Below are 23,937 nucleotides of genomic sequence, written 5' to 3' on the forward strand. Positions count from 1 at the left end.
GTATTATCCAGAAGAATTTCTTCTGGTTTTTGGTAAAGTTTTCCTTATGAGTCTCACAATTTTTGTCACCCTTCAATTAAAACAGTACTATGTTACTGTTTTAAGCACTATGGGATTTACAAACCTTTCCTTCACACGTTCCACTTCGAAACAGAGCACTTATGGAAAAGTCAGAATACAACATCTAGTATTTAAATCCCAAGAATTTCAAAAACACCTCTGAAAACTGAAAATTAAAGTGGTCAATTACTCACCCCTTTTTTGACAACAAAATGTAAGTTCTAATCTGCAAAGCATGTCAGCATTCTCATACTTGTCCTCTTCTGCCTTAACCCAAAAACAGGATTCTGTCATTTCCTGAGGCCTAATCTAGAAACAAGAGACCAAAAAAATTATTAATTATTTTCATACTGTGCGGAGATTGTGCTCTGTAGAATCTAAAGCAAATGAAATACTTAGGAGATCTGTAAAACACATGAACTTTTGGTATATAACACATCCTAAGAACTGTTAATATATTTCTGTTTAAAGACGATAATGCTTACAGTACATGCTTGTGGAGAAACTGATTCTAACAATACAAAGCAATACAAACAACATACTCCATTATCCAGGGTCTAAATGTAGCAAATTCTCTTTGGTCTAGATTTAAAACTTGGGCAAACTTCACAACTTGTGCCTGTGAACACAGCCGGTTTACCTAGATATTAAGTACTTTACTTTTATTCCGTAGCTTTGATTGCTTCATAAAAACCTGCAAATCTTTTTGCTGACTTATTTAGATCTAAATAATTATAGTTTCCAAACCTCAGTAGATTGATAGTCATGGTATACTTGTTCCTGTCACAATGGGGAAGAAAAAAAAATATGGAGTCCATTTATCAACCATTAAATTTATGTTAATTACATTTACACTAAGGACAAAGGGAGAGACCTGCAATGCTTCTTCCCATAGTCCAGGCTAGACAGATGCAAGACGCTTGTATAGCTATCAGTACAGTGCCATGCCTCTTCCAATGTAAACAGTTTGTTAAAAGACAAGGTACAGTAGGACCCCAGAAGCATGCTGGTGTCAAGGTTGCATTATTCTGGACCAGAATTCACTTTTAGAGGCATCTCAAAATCAACACACCTTACTTACCCAGATGATTAGGCAGTCTGTGACACACTGTTTTCAGAAAACAATGAAAACTAAAAAGAGAAAGTATTCATATCTGACATAATTTTAACTAATGTATCAACTGCTCTACATAGCCTTACTCCTGACAATCTACTATTTCTGCTGAGCAATAAGTAAGATTTTACATCAAGTGTTTGCCATTAACCTACCTTGGACCAGTTGAGTCTTTTCATGGTAACTTCAGGTCTGAATTCCTTCTTAGGCTTCATTCCAAATGGCAAAGTACATGAAGGTGGAGACCACAGCGCTCCAGGCAAGCCTGGGAGAGGTGGTGGTGGAGGAGCACCACCAAAAGCCAAAGGAACTCCCAAGCCGTTCAAAACTGGAGGAGGAGGGGGAGGCGGTGGCGGTGGTGGAATTGCTCCATTAGAAGGCAGCGGCGGAGGTGGAGGAGGTGGCAGTTGATGTGGTCCTGCAGCTTCAAGTGGAACAACAGATGCATCTCCACGTGATGACGGTAGGAAACCAGGTGGCAAGGAGCCATACTGATAAGGAAAATATTCTTACTCAGTTTCACAGTTTTTGTTAACAAAATGCCTTAACAGCCATAGTTTAAAGATTAAATCCGGCAAGCCAACTGAAAGTTAGTGACATTTTTCTTGTACAGGATAATCAACTATGAATTATAATGAGACCAATGTGCTTTTGATTTCATAACTGGAAATCTCAACCTTTAAAGTGAACATTCAGACCAGGGGTGCACACCAAAAATTAAAAACTTAAACGCTATATCTCTTTTGTCATATTTCACTGATCATGACCTAAGAAGTGTCTGATAAGTATCTTTAAGAAAGTTATCTAGACTACCACAGTTTAGCTCAAATAGAGAAAAAAAAAAAAACAACCACCAAAACCAAACAACAAACCAACATCCTTGTCTCTTGTGTTCTTACTTATCCTACAGATTAAGGAGAAATATTCCAAGGCAAAACAGAAGAATCTGATGGAATTAGTAATTCTGTTGAAACCCAATATTTTCTAATATACAGGCATTCTCATTCCACAAAACTGAAGACACAAAGTAATGGTGGAAAAAAATCCTTCCAAAAAATACAGCTATCTTACAGTACTTCATTAAACCCATAGACATATAAAACTAGTGGCCATTCTATTTCCTAAAATAGGAAACATTACCCCATTATAACTAAGTACAGAAGAAAAGTAGTAACAGCTCAATATTTTACAGTAGTTCTGAAAACTACATTAACAATTTCTAAGAAACCACACTGATTTCTTATTCTATGTATTAAGGATATATTAACGTATTGAGATGGGCTTATTAGTACTTCAGTAAGTCAAAAAAACCATTTATTTCTACTATTTGAAGAACTTTTATCATAGCCCTTCAAACATTAATAAATATACACTTGAGAAAACCAACAGAAGAATAAATAAGTAATATTTATCTACTGGTGATACTGATTAATACCAGTGATAGTATTAATCAACTTTTCAACTGATAATTATGAGCTGAAATAGCCATTTTTTAAAAAAAATGGAAGTGAATACAATAAGAAAATTATTCAATATTTTTAAAAGGAATTAGATGAGTATCAGTAAATGCAAATATATAAATGCACAACAGTACTATTTTGTATTGCTGAACATATGCATTGTTTACACTGACAAGTAGATGCTGAACAACTAGGCTCTAACAACAACAGAAACACATGAACAAATGACACACACAGCAAAAGAGTAAAGGAACAAGACCAAGAGAAGGGTAGTTATTAACAGGCAGAAGTAGCTATGCTAAGTAGCAAATAATGGCATATGCAAATCAAAGGTTGTTCTTACCTTGAATTTAAGAGTACTAAGTTCTAGTAATCAATTACCTGATATTTACAAAACATTTCAAGTAGAATTAACAGTGGGACTATTCATGGTATGATAATTTGTGAGTACGTTAAAAAATAAGCTGTATTTAATGTACTGAACAATAGAAAAAGTAAAATATGGAGAAAAAAACTATTTCACTCAGAAAAAAAGGATTTAGTTATGTTTTCAAGATACACACATTAAAATATTTTCTTAATGGATGGTATACAGCTGTCACTGAAATTTCTGGAAAGGAACAATTTCTGTAATTGCTTTTTTTGAAACCTGTTTGACTTTGATATTAATAGTTAATTATGACAAAAAACCTGAATTAGAATGACCTCTATGATAAAAAAAAAAATCTATTTTATCACCTTACTATGTGCAAGTCTTCCCAGTGCTGTCTTTCATTAGCCATTTCTATATTGTGCCTCTTACTCCAGGAAATGAGACACTGGAAAAATCCCTTGGGCACACAGTCTCCTCATAGAGATTTTAGAGATGAAGCAGTTGTAGCTGTAACTTCTGTTAACTCGAGTACTGCTCTCAAAAATGTCAACTACTCCTCTCTTAAAACATCTATGTATGCTTCAAAATTGAAAAATTATCAGAAAACGTTCTTATCCAGCCACAGGTTATTTCTTTCAGTGCTGGGTATCCATGGTAAGGCTTCAGCAAAGCAAACTGCATAATGAGTAATTTTCTGCGGAGGGATAAAGATCACAGCGACGAATCCTAACCTAAAAGCATGAGACTTATTACCCTGTGTGGTTAATTACTTTGGAAATAGATGACACTGAAAGCAAAACCCAAATGAAACATTTAAGAAACTAGTTTAATTAACAGAGCTCAGGCACAAAAAGAATCATCTGGGAACTCAAATGGCTAATTAATGTCACACTACAATTCTTTGTATAAAACAGAAATAAAGGAAAATAAGAGTTGATAACAATTGATAACAGAATTCTTTGGAGGGAAAAAAAAAAACTACCCACCCTCAACTGTACTACCAGAATCTGCAAAAAAATTGCAAAATTAAGTCCACTTCAGAAACAATACTTCATACATTTGTTTAAACTGTCCTATACCTGTGATTTAAAAGCTTGTAACTCCGCTTCAAGTTCACTGATTCTTTCTTCTTTTTTTTGCAGTATGGCCTGGGTTTCCTGGTGAACTACAAAATCTTTTTCAAACTAAGAAAAAAGAAAAGAAAATTGTTGACACTAGTTGTTCTGCATAGTTTCCCTAGATACCAAATTTTCCTTTTGTGTTTCTTAAAATGCATGTGTAAACAGTACTAAGGACATACACAATATAACTGCTGTTCTAACTTCCATGTAATCACTGAGTGGAAGTATCAGCTCTGTTACCATGACAAGCCTTTACCATATGAAATGGCATAAGCACCTAATGTATTTTAAGTTGGGATATAGACTGAGAAGCTTGAAAAATTGATGTAAAATAATAGAGTCTATAGATACACAAGTCAATTCTTATCTGTTCATCCTGTTGAAGACACTGATAGCTGTTCAAATATTCAGTTGATTTTTGGGAGATTTGTAAATGAAACCTTAAAATAAATAGTAGACAGACTCTCAATTAAGATTTACTGCTTTATATCACTTTTCTCTGCTTCCCAGTCTACAAAAAACATTCTAATTCCTACTTAAACATAAGAGCTAATAGTAATTTGAAGTTAAGAAGCATGCCACTTTCAGTTCCACTATTCATGAAGCTTTCATGTAATCCCCCATGTCTATCTTAGAACCACGTAACTTAAAAATTACTTACTTTTTTTGAAAGTTCAGAAGCCCTCTCTTCACATTCTTCTAATCTTGCTTTATCTACACAAGTATCTTGAAAAAAATAAACAAACACACTTGTACATATACAGGGAACACAAGATTCTTCGTCACATGTACAACTTTATCTTAGTTTTTGGAACACGTAAAGAAGTATGACACTGTGATCATTTCCAGGCATAGTACTTACCTACCAAGTGGCTGAAATTTATATCTAATCTTTTACGATACGTGAAATCTGGGTCGGTTCCATTGCGATGTAACACTATCTGGGACACACACTCTTCGATTATTTTGAAATACTGTGGACTAAAGACAGAGATGAGTTCTTTTGCAGCATATTTACATATACCTAAATCCTGTCTACAAACACAGTAAGATTGAAAGATTAGGGCTCACTTATTTCTGTAGAAGGATAGGTGCAAATCTCAAAAGTCTCAAAGGACAAATATCTGGCAGTTTATTACACATGAAAAGTTCATACAAAGCCTGCAAAAACAGCGGACCTAACGACAAGCCATTCTTACATTATAAACTCTCCATCTTGCCCCTGTGAAAACACAGCAAGGAAGGACTCCCTCCTGTTTCCTCCCACTAAAGAGAACACGCTTCCTTCAGCTTGATCCCTTCTGGTTTTGTGACACTTACAACTATGGATGCATTGCAGCTCTGATTCAATGACAGGAATGAAAAAGCACATTACTTCAAAATGCTGGGTGCTATGACAGCCGGGTCACTCACCCAGAAAATGCAAGCTGTGAATTCAGACCCTTCAGAGGAAGAGGTCTAGCACAGGTGTACCCATGTCAGGCAACGACTCTTAACCTTTAAGGATATGTCTCTGCTAGACCTTGCCTGAAATGCAAGGTTATGCAGCATTCTACGCAGAACACAGATGCCTCTCCTTCCCTGTTCAGTTCATATCTGGTTCCTAAAGTGTTTCCTCAAAAAAAAACCCAGCAAGCAGATTTTGGAAAGAAAAGTATTTGGCAGCTTCTAATATTTTATTAACTATTTCCCTATAATTTATCTAACAAATTTTCCAAGGGACACTAACATGTTTACAATGACCTATAACATACGTTGAGAATACTCAATTCCCAACCAAAAGTTACTCTAAATTAAGCATATGTTTAGATTTCTGTATGAAGTGCACTTCTGTGCATACTTGTTCTTGTCCTTTGACTCAAATACACCACACAATTACAGTGCTACTACCATGATTTATAACCAATTAAGAGACCTGTCCTGATCGCTTATACTTACAGTCAGTAAGCTTCAGATCTCAACAAAAATTGTATCTGAAGCAGAAGTGACAACAATATACAGATGGCATTTTTATTCAAAGCTGATACTTCTGAACATGAGTTCACAAAGGAATACTTATGAATTGCCATCTGCACAGAAAAATACCGTATCTATGATTAAATTTATCCAAGAAATTTTCTATTCATGACTAAGTGACAACAAAATCCATATTTAATGTTTAACATAGCATTAAACCTACCGTATAAAATAATCATTTCGTATCAGCAAAAGATGCTGGAGAATAGAAAGAAAATATCCTTCAGCGCTAGTGTCCTTAACAGTATTCCACACCATGTTGTAAACATCATTTACTTCAGTAAAAGAGTTAAGGAGAGTAATAGCAAGGGGAAAAAAAAAATAAAATCCATAATGACTGACAAGTTTTTTTGAACATCAGTTATACCAGAAAAATGTCCATTATACAGTTGATTTTGTTCATGTTTCTTTGGCTGATATCGAAAGGATATTCTAGTTCAGATCTAATATCTTCTAAACGATGAGAGAACTCGATCATGTCTTCTTCCTTATGCTCGTTGAACACCTTCAGCTGAATATCTAGTGCTTCATTCTTTATAGACTTCAATCGCTGCAATGAAGAAACAGCAGAAATGCTTGCAAAATTAGTGTTTCCATATGTAAATAAACCTCATCTTTTTAGTAACTTCCATAAGTCTATCTTATTTTAAAGTTTAAAATTACAACAACATATCAGCTAAGTTAAATATTCAAAAGGTAAACAAGGCTTCAGCCTGGCTTAAACAAGTGTGTGCACAACAGTGTCACATGTTCTAAATCAAAGTCCTAAAACGATGAGGTATTGGCATACAGTTCATAGAGCACACTTCACCTTTTCACTCTTATCTTAAGACTGATTATCATATCTGACTGCTCATACCCAGACTTAATAAAATGCCTTTGAGAATAATTTATTAGAAATTGTTCTCCCATTCCTCCTCTGAAGCTCAAAGACTCCAGTAATTTAAACAGTAATGCAAAGAGAGACTACAAGATGCTTACTGGCAATATCTCTTTCAATCCACTGCGCATAAATTCATTTCTGATGTGAAGCCTAAAATCCAAATCGTCAGGAGATGTAACAAGAGCATTGATGAGCTGCATGCAAGCTACCTATAAAAGAGAAAATATTAAACCATTTTATTCCTTAGATTTGAATATGCATCACAAAGACATAACAAAACACTAGTTAGACATTACGTCATGTCCAATTATCAATCTACTGTAATCTTATAATTAAGATATTCAAATTTCTTATCAACCACGAGCTACAGATAGGAAACACCAGTTCATACATTTCCATATAAACAAAGCATTTTTTCACTCACTTGCATTTTGCCACTTTAAGCAAGTTTTCACACAGTAAATACCTTGATAGGCATAATTCTCAACATCTAAAAATCTATGTAAATACACATTTAATTACACAAACATATAAAGAGTTAGTGACATAATATAAATGGTAAAGTCTGTGTGAACAGTAGAAAACATACTAGAAGACAAAATGCTGATTAAGCCAAACTGAGCCTGAGTAACAGAATGGCCTTTTCCCCCTTCTTTTTAAAAATCTTCCCTCTCTCAATAAATTGAGTGTCATAGAATACTTGACTATGATACACTATGATGAGTGTATCAGCTTGTGGTTAACTAGTGAATAGTCTCTCTTCCAAACAGTCAAGAGATTTATCTGGCAAATCCATAGCCAGGAACAGTAGGAATTCACTGTCCAGATTCACAAGCTTTTAGAACAATGGCAAATTATTATTAATCATAATTAAGGACCAGCTAGGATGACCACAGTCATTATTTCCCTTTTTTTTCCCCTGTCGTTGATTTTTGTTGGTTGGGGGGGGGGAAGATGGGTGTGTCTTTGTTCCCTCCTTATTGCTTGCACATCTTGCTTCAATGTACAGGAAATGGGTTATTCACACATTCCCATCATTTCAAGGTGTTTTTAGAAGCACAAGTCAATTAGGATATGTCTTCTGGCCTACTATGATACGTAAACAAGTAAAGCAAGAGGTTTAAACACTTCCTCTGTTGTAAAGTCTTTTATAATCTAGAAAATGATAATGTATTATACCATGGTCAGGCAAAAGGTGATACTGGGAATATGCTGTGTCAGTCATCTTCAAAGTATGTATAATTCTAAGTAACGAATTTCCATATGGTCACCAGAAGAACTGAAAGGCCAAGCTACTTTGATATAGACTGTAAGAAATGCAATACACATTGGGTTTACCTAAGGCACACAGTAAGCTCAAATGACAACCCAGACTACAACCATACATTTATCCTACTGCAGGGATTTTAAGTAGGAAAGTAGTTTCACACGGTTTTTAGCTAAACTGGTATGAGGACGTGTGGCAGTTGGCATAACCTTGGCCTACTTGACAGCAGCGTTAGCATATGTAGATGAACTTTACTTGACATTGTAGAAGAGAGTTGCTTAGTTATAAAACGGAGATGTAACAAGTGTAAACAACCTGTTAAACAACTTGAGCCGTGAACTTGTTGAGAAAATCGAGTTAAGCAGACAGAGAACCTCAGCAGGTGATTAGGGACCAAGTTTTAGAATCACCCATTCACGCATCAGGCATTCTCCACCCAATCCAGTAAATTATGGTGCTTGGAGTCACTTGGAGAGAGAACCCCAAGGGCCCCACAACTGGGCGCCAGGAGAGCTCTCTTCCAGAGACACCCGAGAGGATAAGGATGCTCAAGGAAGGATGGCATAGGATGGTTTGGCATGGTGTGGGTAGAATCACTGTACTAACCCATCTGACACCTCTCCTGGAGAAAAGCTGGCATGACAACATCTACTTTCATATAACTCCATCACACAACATACCTTGCATCGACAATAACTTTAAAACAGTAATAGGAAGGAGTAAGCTTTGCTCCTTCTCCTTAAGTGAATGAACAACTGAAATTAATTTCTATTACCTTAGAACTTCTATGAAACAGTATATGCAAACACTCAGATTTGCATACCAATAGAAAAAGATTGCTTTTACTTTACTGACATCAACAGGACAAAGCACACCAAATTCAATTTTTTTAAAGCAATTGCATGAAAATGTTAAGATAGACCTGTAACTTAATCCAGTCTTACACAATAATTATTCAATTTATGACACCTAAACAAACTAAAACAAGAGAAAAAAAAAAATCGGTTAACTGAACATGAAGCTGCATTAAGGCAGACTAACACATCTCTTTCCTTGAAGATAACAAAAGACAACCAGAAAATCTGTCAGGTCGTAAAAGAGAACTATGAAAAGGAGTATCCAAAAGAGACAAAGGCCACAATAACACTTCATCCAATGTTCTATTGATGCGTGAAAGGAGTTCCCAAAGCAGAGACAAAAACAGAAACACAAAAAGGTTCAGGGGTTGGCAGAACAACTTACAAAACAAAGCCAACAATGAGAAGTCACAGAAGGTTTAAAGAAAACTGAAAACAAAATAACTTGAGTACTTGCTTTTGTATTTAAATTCTTACTGAAAAGTGTATTCACACCCAAGAAAAGGAAGATGACAGAAATTATGCTGCTATCTACAAGGACATTTTCAGGAAGATCTGGGCTACTACAGACTGGTAAGCTTGACTTTTCTACAGTGTAAATATATTGAAAGCATAACAGAGGACAAAATTAATGAGTAACATGAAAAAAATGTAACATGAATAAATGAACAGTATAAATATATGCAACATGGCTTTGTAAAGTGAAGTCCTGTTTCACAAACCCATAAAAGTTGTTTGAAAGACTCAAGGAGCAGGCAAGAATACTCTGATCGGCCTAAGTCTGGACTACATAAAATAAAGTTTGTGAAATGTTAAAAGCACTTAGAAAAATTAAGAAAACAGATCTGTTACATAGCCAAATTCCAAAATTCTAGAAAATAAAATTAAATTCCATGTATAGAATTACTTTTTAAAATAATATTTTAGGGTCAAATATTACTTGGCTGTACTAAGGTTTGTTGAAGTAATGTTTCCTTGCTACTTTTTTTTTTTCAAGCTCTATCTATTTTATGACAGCAATGTAATGTGGAAAAATGAATAAAAATATTAATAACATTAAAAAATATTCCACATATAAGGCTAGAAACTGCAACACAATGAAAGCCTGTGCATGTCCTTTCCCCATATTCTTTACAGTTAGATCAATTACACCATCACCTAATGAATAACAATTAAAAACCTACACATATTAAAGACAAATATATTTATGTTGTGTTTTCTTTCAGAAAGGTACTGCCACTACATTAATAGAAGTCAATTTTAAAAGAACTCGGTTAAATAGGATTATAGGTAAGAGGACCACAAACCTTGACCATTCTGTCTTAAATAAAGTATGTTGCCTGGAGAAAGACCTTTCTGATTTGGGCATTTTTAAATGAATAAATAAGAAACAGACAAGAAAAACTGAGGATTGAACAACCCACTTGGAAAACTGCTAAGTTCATAACAATTTGGGGTGTTAACTGACAAGATGGATTCTTCATCTTTGTAGTGCCTGTCAGAACTATTATTGCTCCTCCCTGAAATCTGTTATTTCCCTAATTTTATGCATTTTGATTCTATACATACATTTACAGTATTTTAGAAACCTGAAGGAAAATATGACTTAGTTAACTTGTAATTCATTGTCTTCAAATGAAACCAAACAAAACCTTTTTATTACTCCTGAAGCCTGTTTCTATGCATGTGCTGTTTCTAACAGTTAGTCTAATATTTGTTACTATAATGTTGTTACTACTGAAGCATCACGCTACACAAGGTAAGAAAAAGTAATCCTAACACCAAAAAAGAAAGTTACAAATGCCAAAAGAAAAATAAAAGGAAAATCCTTAGTCTTTCCTACAATCAAAACCCTCACAACAATTAAAAAAGTTTCAAAACCACCTAAGGGGCCCAGTTGACTTTCACCTCACAGTAATTGTCTTACGAGCACTCAAGAGAAAAGAAATTATGACACTTCTGTTGCATAACCAAGCATTTTTGGACCCTGAAAAAGCTCCTGATGTTCAGTACTTGTCAGTCATACCCTTTAAAAATATTGTTCAGAACATGTGGCCTTGTAGCCCCGTTACTTTTGCTACTAACAGGCTACAGGCTTTGTAGCAAGCTAACACCACATGCTCCCAGACGTGCCAGGCTTTACCAAGACTTGGGTCCCCTTCCTGGAGGTCTGGTTTTGGCTTATTCTGCTCTAACAGGACTTGTATAGTAACAAAATTACTACCCACTGGGCTAGTTTTAAATTTTCTTAGCCTTGTACAAGTTTGTGGCATAAAGTTCACTGCTACATACAGTTCTATAACTAGCAGATAGATGGATGACCCTAAATAAAATGCAGCACAGAAAACTAGAGACATGGGATGCGAGCAGAGACACGCGTTAGCACTACTGCAAATAATTTCATTAGACCCTTAACACTTTGTTTAGACTCGCAACGATTTCTTGGCTTTGAATATAAGGTGTACTCCTTAGGCCCACAAACTAACACTGTGGAGAATCTGATCAGTCTCAGACGCAACAAATGGTAGAAAATGCAGGCAATCAAAGCAGTTAACATTTAGTGCCACAATACCTCACAGAATATATTGTCTTTATTATCAAAGTATAGTCTTCATTCTTTATCTTTAAACCTTTTTGTATTTGTTTTGGTATGCATCCACTTTACCAAACCATCCACTTTAGCAGAATTTGTATTTTTCTTCAGCAGCCGTGATGAAAATTTTTACTCCCCTTAATTGTGAGTTTACTGAGTTGAAACTTGTTACAGCATCACAGATTTATCTCTCTGGAGCACTGAGTCTCTCATTCAGTTAGCTCTGCCATTCAAAGCCAGTAATTCCATCCACTGAGAGATGCCACCAACACTTGCACTCCTGTTAACATCACTGAGGTATTTCCATGATTGTAAACTTTATTGGACAACACTATCATATAGCCAGAAATAAACTGTAGCACTGCAAGGTTACATTTACACTGCAAATCATGTCAAACTCCATGTTGTTTGATTTGTCATTGTTATCAGCAGTTTAAAACACAGTATATGTTCATGCAAAACTTCATGTGAACGGACTGCTAAGCAAGGAATCGTCATTTATCACACTTGATTTAAGCTATCAATGAAGAGGTAATCAAAGACTGAACAAATTATGCTACTGTGAAAAGCCTGATCAAGAGCAAACCACAGTTTCATCTTTGAGATAGCAATACAATTTAGATGAAAGGATGTCTACGGAGGTAATCGCTGCCAAAAAATGGTATTTAATTTGCCAAATCAACAAGGTACACGTGTTATTCAAATATAACAGTGGCAAGATACAACAATGAAAAGCAAGAAATACATCAGTAGAAAGTACTGTTATTCTAGTACTTTACACACATTTGATCAAGTGGGAATCCCATCACGGTTCATAACCAGAACATACTTTAGCTTTCTTGGAATAAACAAGACGAAGATCTATTAGATTGTGTTAGCAAACTATTTCTACGGGAATGCAAAGACAAAGTAACAGTGAATTAAAACATGATCCAAATGAAATTATACTTCAATATCTAGCAATTAGCATGTAAGACTTAAATCACACATGACTGCAATAATTTGATATTAGTTCATTCACGTAGAAGTAGTCTGCAGCAAGGCAGATCTGTTTAGCAAACCTAAAACCTGTGAAGAAAAAATGTGTTCAATTCTATCAAGAAGAGAAACAAGCTTGTGAACATCTTGGTAACACTGCAGTCAGCAAAGTTAAGATTTTGGGGGAACAAGCCAAAATCAAAATACCTATCTTGAATTTGATGAACAGCCTCCAAGTTGCTTATTAAAAGGCAGTTTTAACCAATAACCCAGGGAAGATTCAAGAGCAAAGAAACTTTTTGCTATCCTCAGCTTTGCAGTTGGAAAAACAACATATTAATATTACCTTATGTTTGACAATAAGTCAATTTAAAAAAAAAAAATAGCAAGCTTAGTTCAGTTAGTGTCTGCGTAAGGCACAGGAATAAACTCAAACAGAATTTTTGAGAGTTTTCCAGGACAACACATTTGAAGTTTCAGATACCTGCATTTAGATACTTAGATATAAAGAGATATATATATGTAGCCATATGCACAGCTAAATTCCCATTCCTGTTAATCAGCAATCTACTAGATTCTTCTTTAAGATTTTAGATTCTAAAAGATCTTCTTTAGGACACACACATTGAGCAACAAGGGCATCTGGGATCCATTGTCTTTAGTGACTGAAGACCCAATGCATCAGCTTAAGCATGAACACACAGTGCATGGAGTACCATTACAGCTGCTTCAGTGTGTCCCATCTGGCTTACAAATGCCCGTCCAGAAGGGTGGGAACCCCCTAAAGGAACCATGTCATATCTACAAAGGCATCTGAAATGACATCTGAAGTTCATGCGTGGGCAACTAAATTGAGCCACTGGTTCCATGAGAATTTAGACATCTAGCTCAAACACTTGATGGGTTGGTTTACTTGCTGACTACATCCTGTTCCATCCCTGTCTTACATTGCTAAAGAGAAAGGTTTAATTTACTCAGGAAGCTCATTTGTTCCAATATAAAAAGTTTTAAGTTAGTCTGATGTTTTACCTCCATCTGTGTCTCTTGGTTTAGGAAGAAAGTCTCAACCACAAAAATGCCTCAGAAAAGTAAAAAAGAAATGATGTAATTAAAAAAGAAAGAAAACGTGACAGAGGTACTTGTCTTTTGTTTAGAAATACCAGATGATGACTTTCTCATCTTAAAGTAGTGCTAAATCTGCTTAACAACATGCTTTTAAAAATCTAAGCATTCAAATACAGATTGGTATTTAGAGTTATTAAATTACCAGAAAGCACTACTGACTTCAGAGCAACAACAGTCAAACAATGAGTTTGTTTCCTGCTTCTAGAGAGCGGCTACTAATCAAAGAAATGCAGTAGAAATAATAGATACGATAATTTATTCCACAAAAAGAAACGATCCAGTCTCCAATGTTGCTAATAACCAGTCAGACCAAAAGGAAATCAGAGCCTAAAGAGTTGAAACAACTTCTCAAGGGATAAAGGAACCTATAGATAGGTTATGTTTTTCTTCAAATGCCTGCCTCTACGTGCATTCATATTACACACAATTCCAAGGAGTATCCACTCATAATTCTTTGTCTTCAGTGTTCCTAATTAAGAAAAAAATTGAAGAACAATTATTGCAAATGTAACATTATTCTTTCACAATTCTCAAGGTACATGACAATTAAGGAAAACGCCTGTGACACTCCAGTTGACAGCTCTATAAATGTCCACTCTTGGGACACAGACGAGTGGGCCCTAACGGCATTCTTTTACAGTCAATTACCTTGGATAAGAGTCTGTAAACAGTCTGACAGCTTTTTGAATTTGCAGCCATGGACGAAAAGTAGGAAAGCTGTGTCCATAGCAAAAAAAGATGTCTCATCTTCAATAAATTAAGAGGTACTTCTGCTGAGGTAGTACGAGGTTAAGTGAAGATACGTAAATTAGCTTCCTAGGAAGGCAGAAGTCATTGTGAGCAAAACATTCTGGGCCAATGGGCTATACCTAAAACCAGTCCACCAAGAGTGGTACATTCTGTGGGTGGAGGTACTTTGTCAGTCTGCCCTTGAGAAGATGCCTGAAGAAGTGACATTATTTTAGGCTCTAACAGCAAAAGGCATATGGTAATACACAGCACTCTGCTGCATCTTCTAAAATTTTGATGTGGTGCTGAGGACTGCAATTGTATAGCTTGAAATTTTAATCCTCTGTGATTGTAACCACTGATGTATATCAAGCTACGGGATGCATTATCTGAGGGTTCCAGTCTGTGCTTTAGCCTGTATTTTCCTTCAGTTAAAGACCAGACAGAATATACCTGGTCTTTTTCCGGTGGAAAATGTCAGGTACATCTCAGTAGCTCACAGCAGTTTTTTCCTTGCACAGATAGGACAATCAATACCAGCCACATGGTTTCTATCATCTTATGTCCCACCATGTCCATTTGAATAAGAGGAACTGCAGTAAGATTTTCTACTTTACTTTCCTCACTCTTACTGCCAGCATGCATTTGTACAAAAGTCTGTAAAGATGATGCATATTTAGTTAAATTCTGCTTGCCAGTATTAAACTGGCTGTAGATTTGGCTTTGGTACAGACACTACATTGGTTTTCACCAATCACTTACCCTTGCTAAAGACAAAAAACTATTTATAATGACTTCGAGATGTACCACCCACATGCATGTACGTTTACACGGATCTTCAGTAAATACTGCAGCTCTGTGCATTAGATAAAATGAGCTTTGCTCTGTTTTATCCTATTACATATGCAGTTATGGAAGGGATCGCATTAGCACAGAACAATCAAGAATCACCAAGTGAATCAGCTAACCAAAATATCTCAGACTGTACCATCTCACATTTTCATACGAAGAAGAAAGAAGAAATGGTATTCCCTGACAACTAAAAATACTGAGAGGGTAATGCTACTGATGAATAGATAATAGCTTTCACTTTATCACAAAAACGTTTCTCCTAGGACAGGCATGAAGCACCTGCAGGTTTCCACAGGGATGATCAGTACTCATTTTTCAGGAACTCAAATGGAAAAAGAATTGCATCTTTGATTCAGTGTTGTACCTCTTCTCAGTTTGACTGGAAAATTAGAAGGAACTGGCATTTCCAACTGGAACTGTAGAGAAGAGCAGCACTCTTCCACTAGTTAAACTGCCTGGCGATTAAAAATGATGATTAGAGAGTCGAGGCATTCATTTCATTCTACAAGGAGAAGTGAGCAACACACAGTTCATTGCTGTTGTCATCACTGACTTACATTCGTCGAAATGGGTTGTGTCAGAAGAGCTGTATTTCCTGCCTCTGTGGCTTGCACAAGTAGAGTATGAGACTCTTGCGGTTGTTGTCTTAAGTATACCAGATTGCCCTGTATGCATTTCCTTGAGCACAGGCTTAAAACGTTAAACTAAATTTACTTTAACACCACCAGAAACTCAGTACTACTCCTGGCTGTACTTATACTCTCAAATTAAGATCACCAATCTTGTCTTGAACCAAAAACATTTAAGTATGCTTTCCATAATTTTGGATTTTATGAAAGATAAAAGGGAGAATATCCTTTGCTTTCAACAAATGTAAAAAGTAGATAGATAGAGCTTTTACTAAATATACAGAGAAATATCATATTGAGGCTTTTTATATATTCAGGCTTCAAATACCAGAAACGTTAATCAATTCAAAATTGAAAAGGTCAGTTCTTGGTGTCAAATTGAACTGTGACAAAGCAATCCTACATATATCAAGCAGATAATCAAGGCAAGTATGCCAAGTAACTGACAACTGTAAACTTTTGCCTCATTAAAACACTGTCAAATTAACCACCAGGTCAATGTCATTGTTATAAAAGTTTACAACTGATTCATGTGAGGAACGTTGATTTTTCTGGTCATAAAGGAAAAAAAAATATCTAGCAACCGTTTGTGGAGTCTGAAAATGAAGAGTCTTTTAGCAGAAAGAACATGTTCAAATGGAACAACAACAAAAACAAAAAAATCAGGAACTTCAGAGTAACACTCCCAGTAAAGCCAAATTAATATAGTTAGCTTGAGTAGTAAACTTTCAGTTTTAAAAATGTTTCTAGAGGATAACAAAATACCAAACAGAGGTATAGCGCAATCATGAGAAGGTGTAGCGAGCAGAAAAGCACTTGTTTAACATCTGAAGAGTAGTCCTACAAAACCAGAAGTTGTTACTGCGCAGTTAACAACTCAGCTGAAGTCTTCAGCACTGACTGGGTTATCTCATTAACAGAGTTCAGCACTGCTGTTAACAGTGAGTAGGAAAGTGCTCATGTTCCTAACAGCTAACTGGTTACAGGTAATCAGCTATGACCTTTTTTTTCTCTGCACATCAACTCTCTCAACTGCCACTAATATCAGTGTCTACTTATTTCTTAAAGGGGACCAACAAGGGACTGTAATTTCTGAAGCCTATTCCTAAATGCTGATCGAACATAAGTATTACCTGTTCAGCTTCAGTCTAATCCACAAGGAATTTTTATAGATTTGGAGACGCCCTTAGAGATTAATTTTTTAATAAGGAGGAAATGGCCAATATGCTCATTTGGGTCTCCATCATGGATAAAGGAAGAAGCACATAGGATTAATTTAATTTAGTTGCTGCTTCAAATAAAGTAAGGGGCTATTTTTAAGGTGTTTTTCATGTGCTTTTTGAACTGTATAGAAAAGGGAGTCATAGATAGCATTCTTTCCCTTATTAAATCTACACACGTGCAAATACATGCAACTTCTGAGATTCAGAATCGCGTTTGGAAGCCTACCATTCAAACCAAAATGCAGTTAATTTCAGGACTCTGAACCCCTATAAGCTAGTTAAGAACAGTCAGAGAAGTACTGCTCTTCACACTATTAAAATGTAGGCATCTCATATAAGTGCTGTGATGGACCTGAAGTTCTCTTATAAGCTCTATAGCAAATACAGGCTCTTGAATTCTCCTAAGATAGATACAATACCCTGAAATTGGAAAACACAATTTCCATTACCTAAAAGCATTTTTCCCTGTTAAATCAAAATATTTTTAAAACGTTTATTGATCTCCATATTCATGCCAAAGAAAGAAGAAAGCTGCTCAACTACTATAAAGAGACACCGAACTACTATTATTTAACATTAAAACTAACTTCTATATTTGGACTTCTTATTTTTAATTCATTGATTGAGCATATTTATGAATAAAATTTTCGTAGAATATATTACATACACATTTTGACTTTACTGATTATAATAAAAGAATAGAAATAAACGTAACAGAAAATAACCAAACTTTTCATATTTTTGTTTTTCAGGTTGACCAAATAAGAACAATTTTTTTTAATTTATATCATGACCCAATATCAAAGTAAACCAAGCAAGTAGAATAAGCAAACCAAGAAGGATTGAAATCATGCAAACAAATCAGCCTTGGATGCAGTGAGCCAATGTTACAATGTCCTTAAAAGTCTGACAAGCCCAAGCTTTCACACCTGGCTCAGATTCATACTGCCTACTATCTCAAGGATGGTAAAATATGGAGGGAAGGAAAAAAAAAATACTGAGTAGGAACTTGTTAACTGAACATCATTCATCTTGAAATCTAAATCAAACAGAGACTCCAAAGGAGAACAGAAATATATGATCATATATTTAAATGTAATTCTGAAGAACTGCAATGATTCTTGCAAAAATACCTAAGGTAAGGATCTGCTGCTGCACGATATTTACATCCAATCTCAAAGTGCAGGCTCAAAAACCTTGGAAAACAGGAAAATTGTTGTCTCACAGCCTACACTTTACTTCTGTGCTTCAGCCTTGCAATATAAAGTCTCCTTTTTGACCCTTAAAGGCAATTACTATAACTTTCAATACCTTAACAAAATAGACAAGTCTGAATAAAAAAAGGGAAAAAAGACAAATCCTACTGCACTAAGCTGAAATCAACATCTTTTATAGGAAATCAGTATCGACCTGATACACTTTTAAAAAAACAAACAACAAATTAAATATAAGAACAAACAAAATATCCTACATTTCCAGCCAATAAAAATTATCACTGGGGGAGAGCCTTCTTGACCCTGAGTTAACTGCCTGAGGTTCCTAAGCAACTCTGACCATCATCATCGGTAACCAAGTGCAATATGCATTACAGGCATTTAGAAATCTCCAAGTTTGAAGCAAAGGAAGAATCTAGAGAATCATAAATTCTTTGATGTAGTTTTTATTCAGAACTTTTTAACTCAGTGTACTAAATCCATGCTGAGACAAAAAAAAAAAGCTTACAAGATTCAGAAAAAAAGAATTCAAATTAAAGGATCATCCTTTCCTCAGTTATCACCTCACCTGTCAACTTACACACACCATGCATTCCTACTACCAGAAAACTGAGCAACAATTCAAAGCACAGTTTATCCTATCACAGTAGTTGATCCCACTATGGCTATGACAGCAAGATTTAAAGAAAAAAAAAAAATTCTTGCTATCGAATCTTATTCAAAGACTACAAATAAAAAAGGTAAATAAGTAATTTAAACTGTAAAAAGCTCTTTTCTAGAATGCAGAGGCATAAAATCATGCAATAGGAAGCTGAAGATGAAGTATCAGGGATGCCACCCCGAGTGACCTTGACAAACTAGAGAATTGGGTCCATGTGAACCTCACGAAGTTCAACAAGGCCAAGTGCAACATCCTGCATCTGGGTTGGGGCAATCCCCAGCATCAGTGAAGGCTGAGTGATGAACAGAATGAGAGCAGCCCTTCAGAGAGACGGTCTTGGGAATATTCATAGACGAAAAATTAGCTGGCGATATGTGCTTCCAGCCTAGAGAGCCAATCACATCCTGCAAGTTGTGGATGCCCCCTCCCTGGAAGTGTTCAAGGTCAAACTGGATGGGACTTAGAGCAGCTTGATCTAGTGAAGGATGGCCCTCCATGGCAGGAGGAATGGAACTAGATTTCTAGATTTCAAGGTTCCTTCCAATCCCAACTATTCTATGGTTATAAGATAACTAAAGTAAGAAAGGAAGGACAATTTTTCAGGATTCCTGTTAGTGGCGTAATTCAAGTACAAATGATTCTCCACGTTCACATATTTCTTTATGTTTAGGGTTTTTTTTTGTGAGACAGATGAAACAAACAGCGATCTTTACTGTCAGACATATACTATTTAATACAAATGGTGACAGTGGAATAGCACAATCATTTCTTTCTAATCTGAGATTCATCTTTTACCATTTTTGTAATATTCACAAAGAACGACAACTACGAACAGCATTCAGGTCAAATTAGTTACATGAAAATCAATATGAGTTAATATTTACACTCTTAGACCAATAATTTATAATGATCATTCAAATGAACTATATTACTTCGGGTGTCTTTGTGGTAAAATCTATATCCAACTGAAGCAAATCGAAAATAAGGCGGAAGACTTCTTTCCTTAGACTCTCTGGGTCCAATTTTATTAAATCAGAAATTGGGCTTGAGGAACAGATTTGTTGCTGATTTACACACTAATGATAAAAAGCAGTTGCATAAAAACTTGCTTTTTTACTTTTACTAATCTTTAAGTTTCAGTAAATATTGCCAGAAGTGAGATAAATATTTTTGCATCTGAATATGACTCATGCTTTATTTTAAAAGGCAATACAAATTTAACTCCCAGTGTCTTCAAATCAACACATGAACCTGCAACATCCCTGTGTTTCTCAACACTAGATCTTCCCATGACACATTTTAAAAGACAACATTATAAACAACATGCCTAAATTTAACCCTTATTTGAAATAGTATTCCTCGCCCATTTTACTGTAATGACTTGTACAGAAAAATAAGTAATTTTATTTTGACTTGTTGCAGAGGTTTAAGAAAAAAATTTGCTTACTTGCAGCTGAACCGAGTTATCCTGAAGACCTTCTACAATAGGAGAGAATCTATCAACATTCTTTTCTTCTGCTGCTGCTGTTACAGCTTCCAAAATCTTTTCAAGGCTGTAAGTAAAGAAAAGCATTTCCCTGAGGAGATGTGTTTAACCTTGATGTTCACTTGCTATTTGAATAGTCATGCTGCCTAACTATCCACCTGCCTCATTTTCTTGCATACAAATCTTGGAGGTTTAAGCATTACTTGTTTCCTTTGTAGAATTTTGTAGACAAAGAATGATTTACTGGATTACAATGGTTAAGATACCTTAAAAGTAATGCCAAAAAAAAAATCTAAGCATGGCTTAAAGCCATTTAAGAATGGCTGCATAACTACTTTGATCACATCAGTACATCCACATGTCAAAAAAACCTCTTATTGATATGACCATAATAAAAATCACTGACAAAGGTATTCTGAAAACTGACAATATAGTACAGATACTACTTCCAAATCTAAATTGAAAACTTCAGCATTTCATTCTGGTATAACTATAATTTTGGACATGATAAAATTACCTTACTATTTCTGGCTAAATACAATACTTACATGTTTTCCTCTCCAACGATGCACATTGCGGAAAGAAGTTTAACTATATCCGTCATCATGTTAGTTTGCTTGGGATCGATTGCTTTGATCAGCAACAGAAGGCTTCTCTCTTCTCCCAAAATTCTTTCCAATCCATACTAAACAACAGAAAAATACTTGTAAAGAGAGTTGGAAGGAATCCAAATGACTTTATCGAATATCTAGTAAAAGACATTGACAGTTCCCTTAAGAAAATATTTCAAATGACATTTAAATCCATCAAATACTTAATTAAAAAAACTAAATGAGAGAAAAGTCCAAAAACAGGTCACTTACGCTGTAATGAGGGCATACATCAGCATCAAAAGTTTACACTATTCTCTGAGTATATTTCCACAGAGAAGTGACAGCAGAAAGTACTTCAAATCACAGCTGACCAACACATCACTTCTCAAAACCGCACAGGATTATACCCACTGATCATGTACACTATCTGACTGAACTGTAGCAATGTAGATTTCCCAATTAAATAAAATCCCATACCTTATTATTCATGAAGGCTCTCAAACACTGTATAACCTTATGCTGACTCCTCTTCACAATTTTGTCCTGGCTGAATAAATAAAAAAGACGTAGTGTAATTAAATGCTGTTTACATATTAAGAAAAGCTGGTAATTATACATGAAATAATCCTTACTTTTTTGTCTCAACTAATCGTTCTAAAACATCCAACAGCAGCCCCAGACCTTCTCGGCCAAAGTTTTCAACCCAGCTAGAGAAAGAAAAAAGACATTAAAAAAACCCCTGACATTTCAAAGACCAATTGCAATTAATGAAAATTGTCAGCATAAGTAAAAGCAGTATAACTGAATCATTTTAAAGCCCAAAATCAATTCTTTATTCAACAGAAGAGACATTCCATTCACTCACCGCTGCAGTTAGATGACATCGTATTTAAAAAGGTTAAGAAACTAGTCATTACATTTAGTAATTTTAATTTTAAAACTAAGAATCATACATTCTTTGGCAGAGAACTGTAATTAAAAAACCCTTGCAAAGGAAAGGAACAAAACAAATTTCTACTACACCCTGTTCTAGGGTCTCCTGGGAAGTTCAGACTCTAACGGCAAATGGCAGAGAAGGAAAAGCCTAAAGGATTTGCAGAAGTTGCTGCATCAAATATTGATCCATAGGAATATCTCCAATAGAACACAATAAAAAATTAAAATATCAGCTATTGCCAAAAATACCTTTTGGTGAGGTTAAACCTGGGTATGTTTTTTCTACGTGAGACAGCTGCTTCACAGTCTTGTTTACTATTGCTCAAAATCCCGATACCAAATACAGGTAACTGCCTGACTGACAGCAGTACTGCAGCCCTTTGATAGTAGCTGTTGGTTTTGCTGAAACTCTGATGTTTGATCAATTGCCTAACCCTAAAGTTCTTAGACAACACTGTCATTCAGTCATAAGGAATATTTTGCTCTTTAGACTTCATTATCTGTGTAAGGCACAGATACTTTGAATTTCAAACTTTCTAACAAAATCCAATTGGAGGAAGGACAAGTGGGCTGAAGAGACAACAAATATATATATATACAAGCAGAGAAACTGTAGAGACTATTTGCTCAGGAAATGCCTTTTATAAAGGGTGAAGTTATAACATTCAATTATGGAATGAATTCACAAGTTCTTGGATACTCTTCTCCTTCCGTAAGCGTCAGGAATACTTCCTGGCACCTTTAGTCAACTTTTCATGCTACTGTCCTAAGACAAGTCCCTGGATCTCTTTGGCCAACAAGACAGAAAATTATTCCTTAATGTGTGTGTCTTCCATATTTTATCCACTTTTAGATAAAAGCAGTACACTGATTTATTAACTGATTGAAAAACCACCTCTATTTAGAACAGATACAGTTAGCATGATGAAGATGTAGTACTTTTCACCATTTTCATCATCAAAACATGGATTCTGCTGTGGGTACCAAGAGTTTTTGTGCAATCTTTAAATTATTACTTAAGAATCACTTTAGCTGAGGAAATCACTTGTTGTTTATTAAAAGTAAAGACTTTATGTAAAAAGGAAGCATCTGTTCTTCAACATCAAAATGATCAGAATTAGTAAAAAAAAAATCACAACATTCACCTTCCTTGCCTTTTAGCCTCTCCAGTGTTTTCTCTTCTTTATCAATTTACATACCATTGAATACATTAGGTTAAATTTATTTATCACCACTTTTTAATAGTAACCAGAATATTTAGATACTCCTGTAATGGGGGGACCTTACTAGTGACAAATAATAAGCTATTACTTTGGAAATAACACAAGGGAGAAGCAATAACTCTCTTGAAATTACATAGTACTTCCAATCCCATCATAGGGTCACATTAAACGGTTCATCGTATATGCTAGATACAGAACTGTAATGGCTTTTAAATTATAGGAAGAGAGAACCAGATCAGATGCTTTCATATGTTTCTCCTCTAAAAGTAAATATATATGAAAGTAGATTTTCTCCTTCCTGAATGGGTGTTTCATTCTGACACAGACTAAACAAGTAACTGTCAATTGGTTTTGGTATAACTGGCCATATCTGTCCTAAAGAAGATCCTACCAGACACTTCCTAGCACACTTTGTATTAGACAGAATTGTACGCAGCCACATTGTCAAACATCCAGCAGCTAAGGACAATCAAGTGCCTAGAATACTGTTGCATTATTACTGCCCCTTCCTCTGCTTCCACAAGAGAAGAAAGATTACTTACAC

The 23,937-nt window shown here is 35.3% G+C and overlaps 1 protein-coding gene across 1 annotated transcript; it reads right to left on the bottom strand.

Moving 5' to 3' along the window:
- Window positions 1–254: 254 nt before the first annotated feature.
- LOC104516300 (protein diaphanous homolog 3-like) lies at window positions 255–21,941 on the bottom strand (the record flags this gene model as incomplete). Its single annotated transcript, XM_010160587.1, has 12 exons — window positions 255–369; window positions 1,330–1,665; window positions 4,087–4,191; window positions 4,790–4,854; window positions 4,991–5,109; window positions 6,308–6,424; window positions 6,576–6,694; window positions 7,126–7,236; window positions 20,603–20,708; window positions 21,190–21,326; window positions 21,712–21,781; window positions 21,867–21,941. Coding segments are annotated over 12 exons (1,475 nt in total), but the record flags the coding sequence as incomplete, so codon positions are not given.
- Window positions 21,942–23,937: the final 1,996 nt, after the last annotated feature.

Source organism: Eurypyga helias, unplaced genomic scaffold, assembly GCF_000690775.1.
Source record: "Eurypyga helias isolate BGI_N326 unplaced genomic scaffold, ASM69077v1 scaffold4791, whole genome shotgun sequence".
Taxonomy (NCBI): domain Eukaryota; kingdom Metazoa; phylum Chordata; class Aves; order Eurypygiformes; family Eurypygidae; genus Eurypyga; species Eurypyga helias.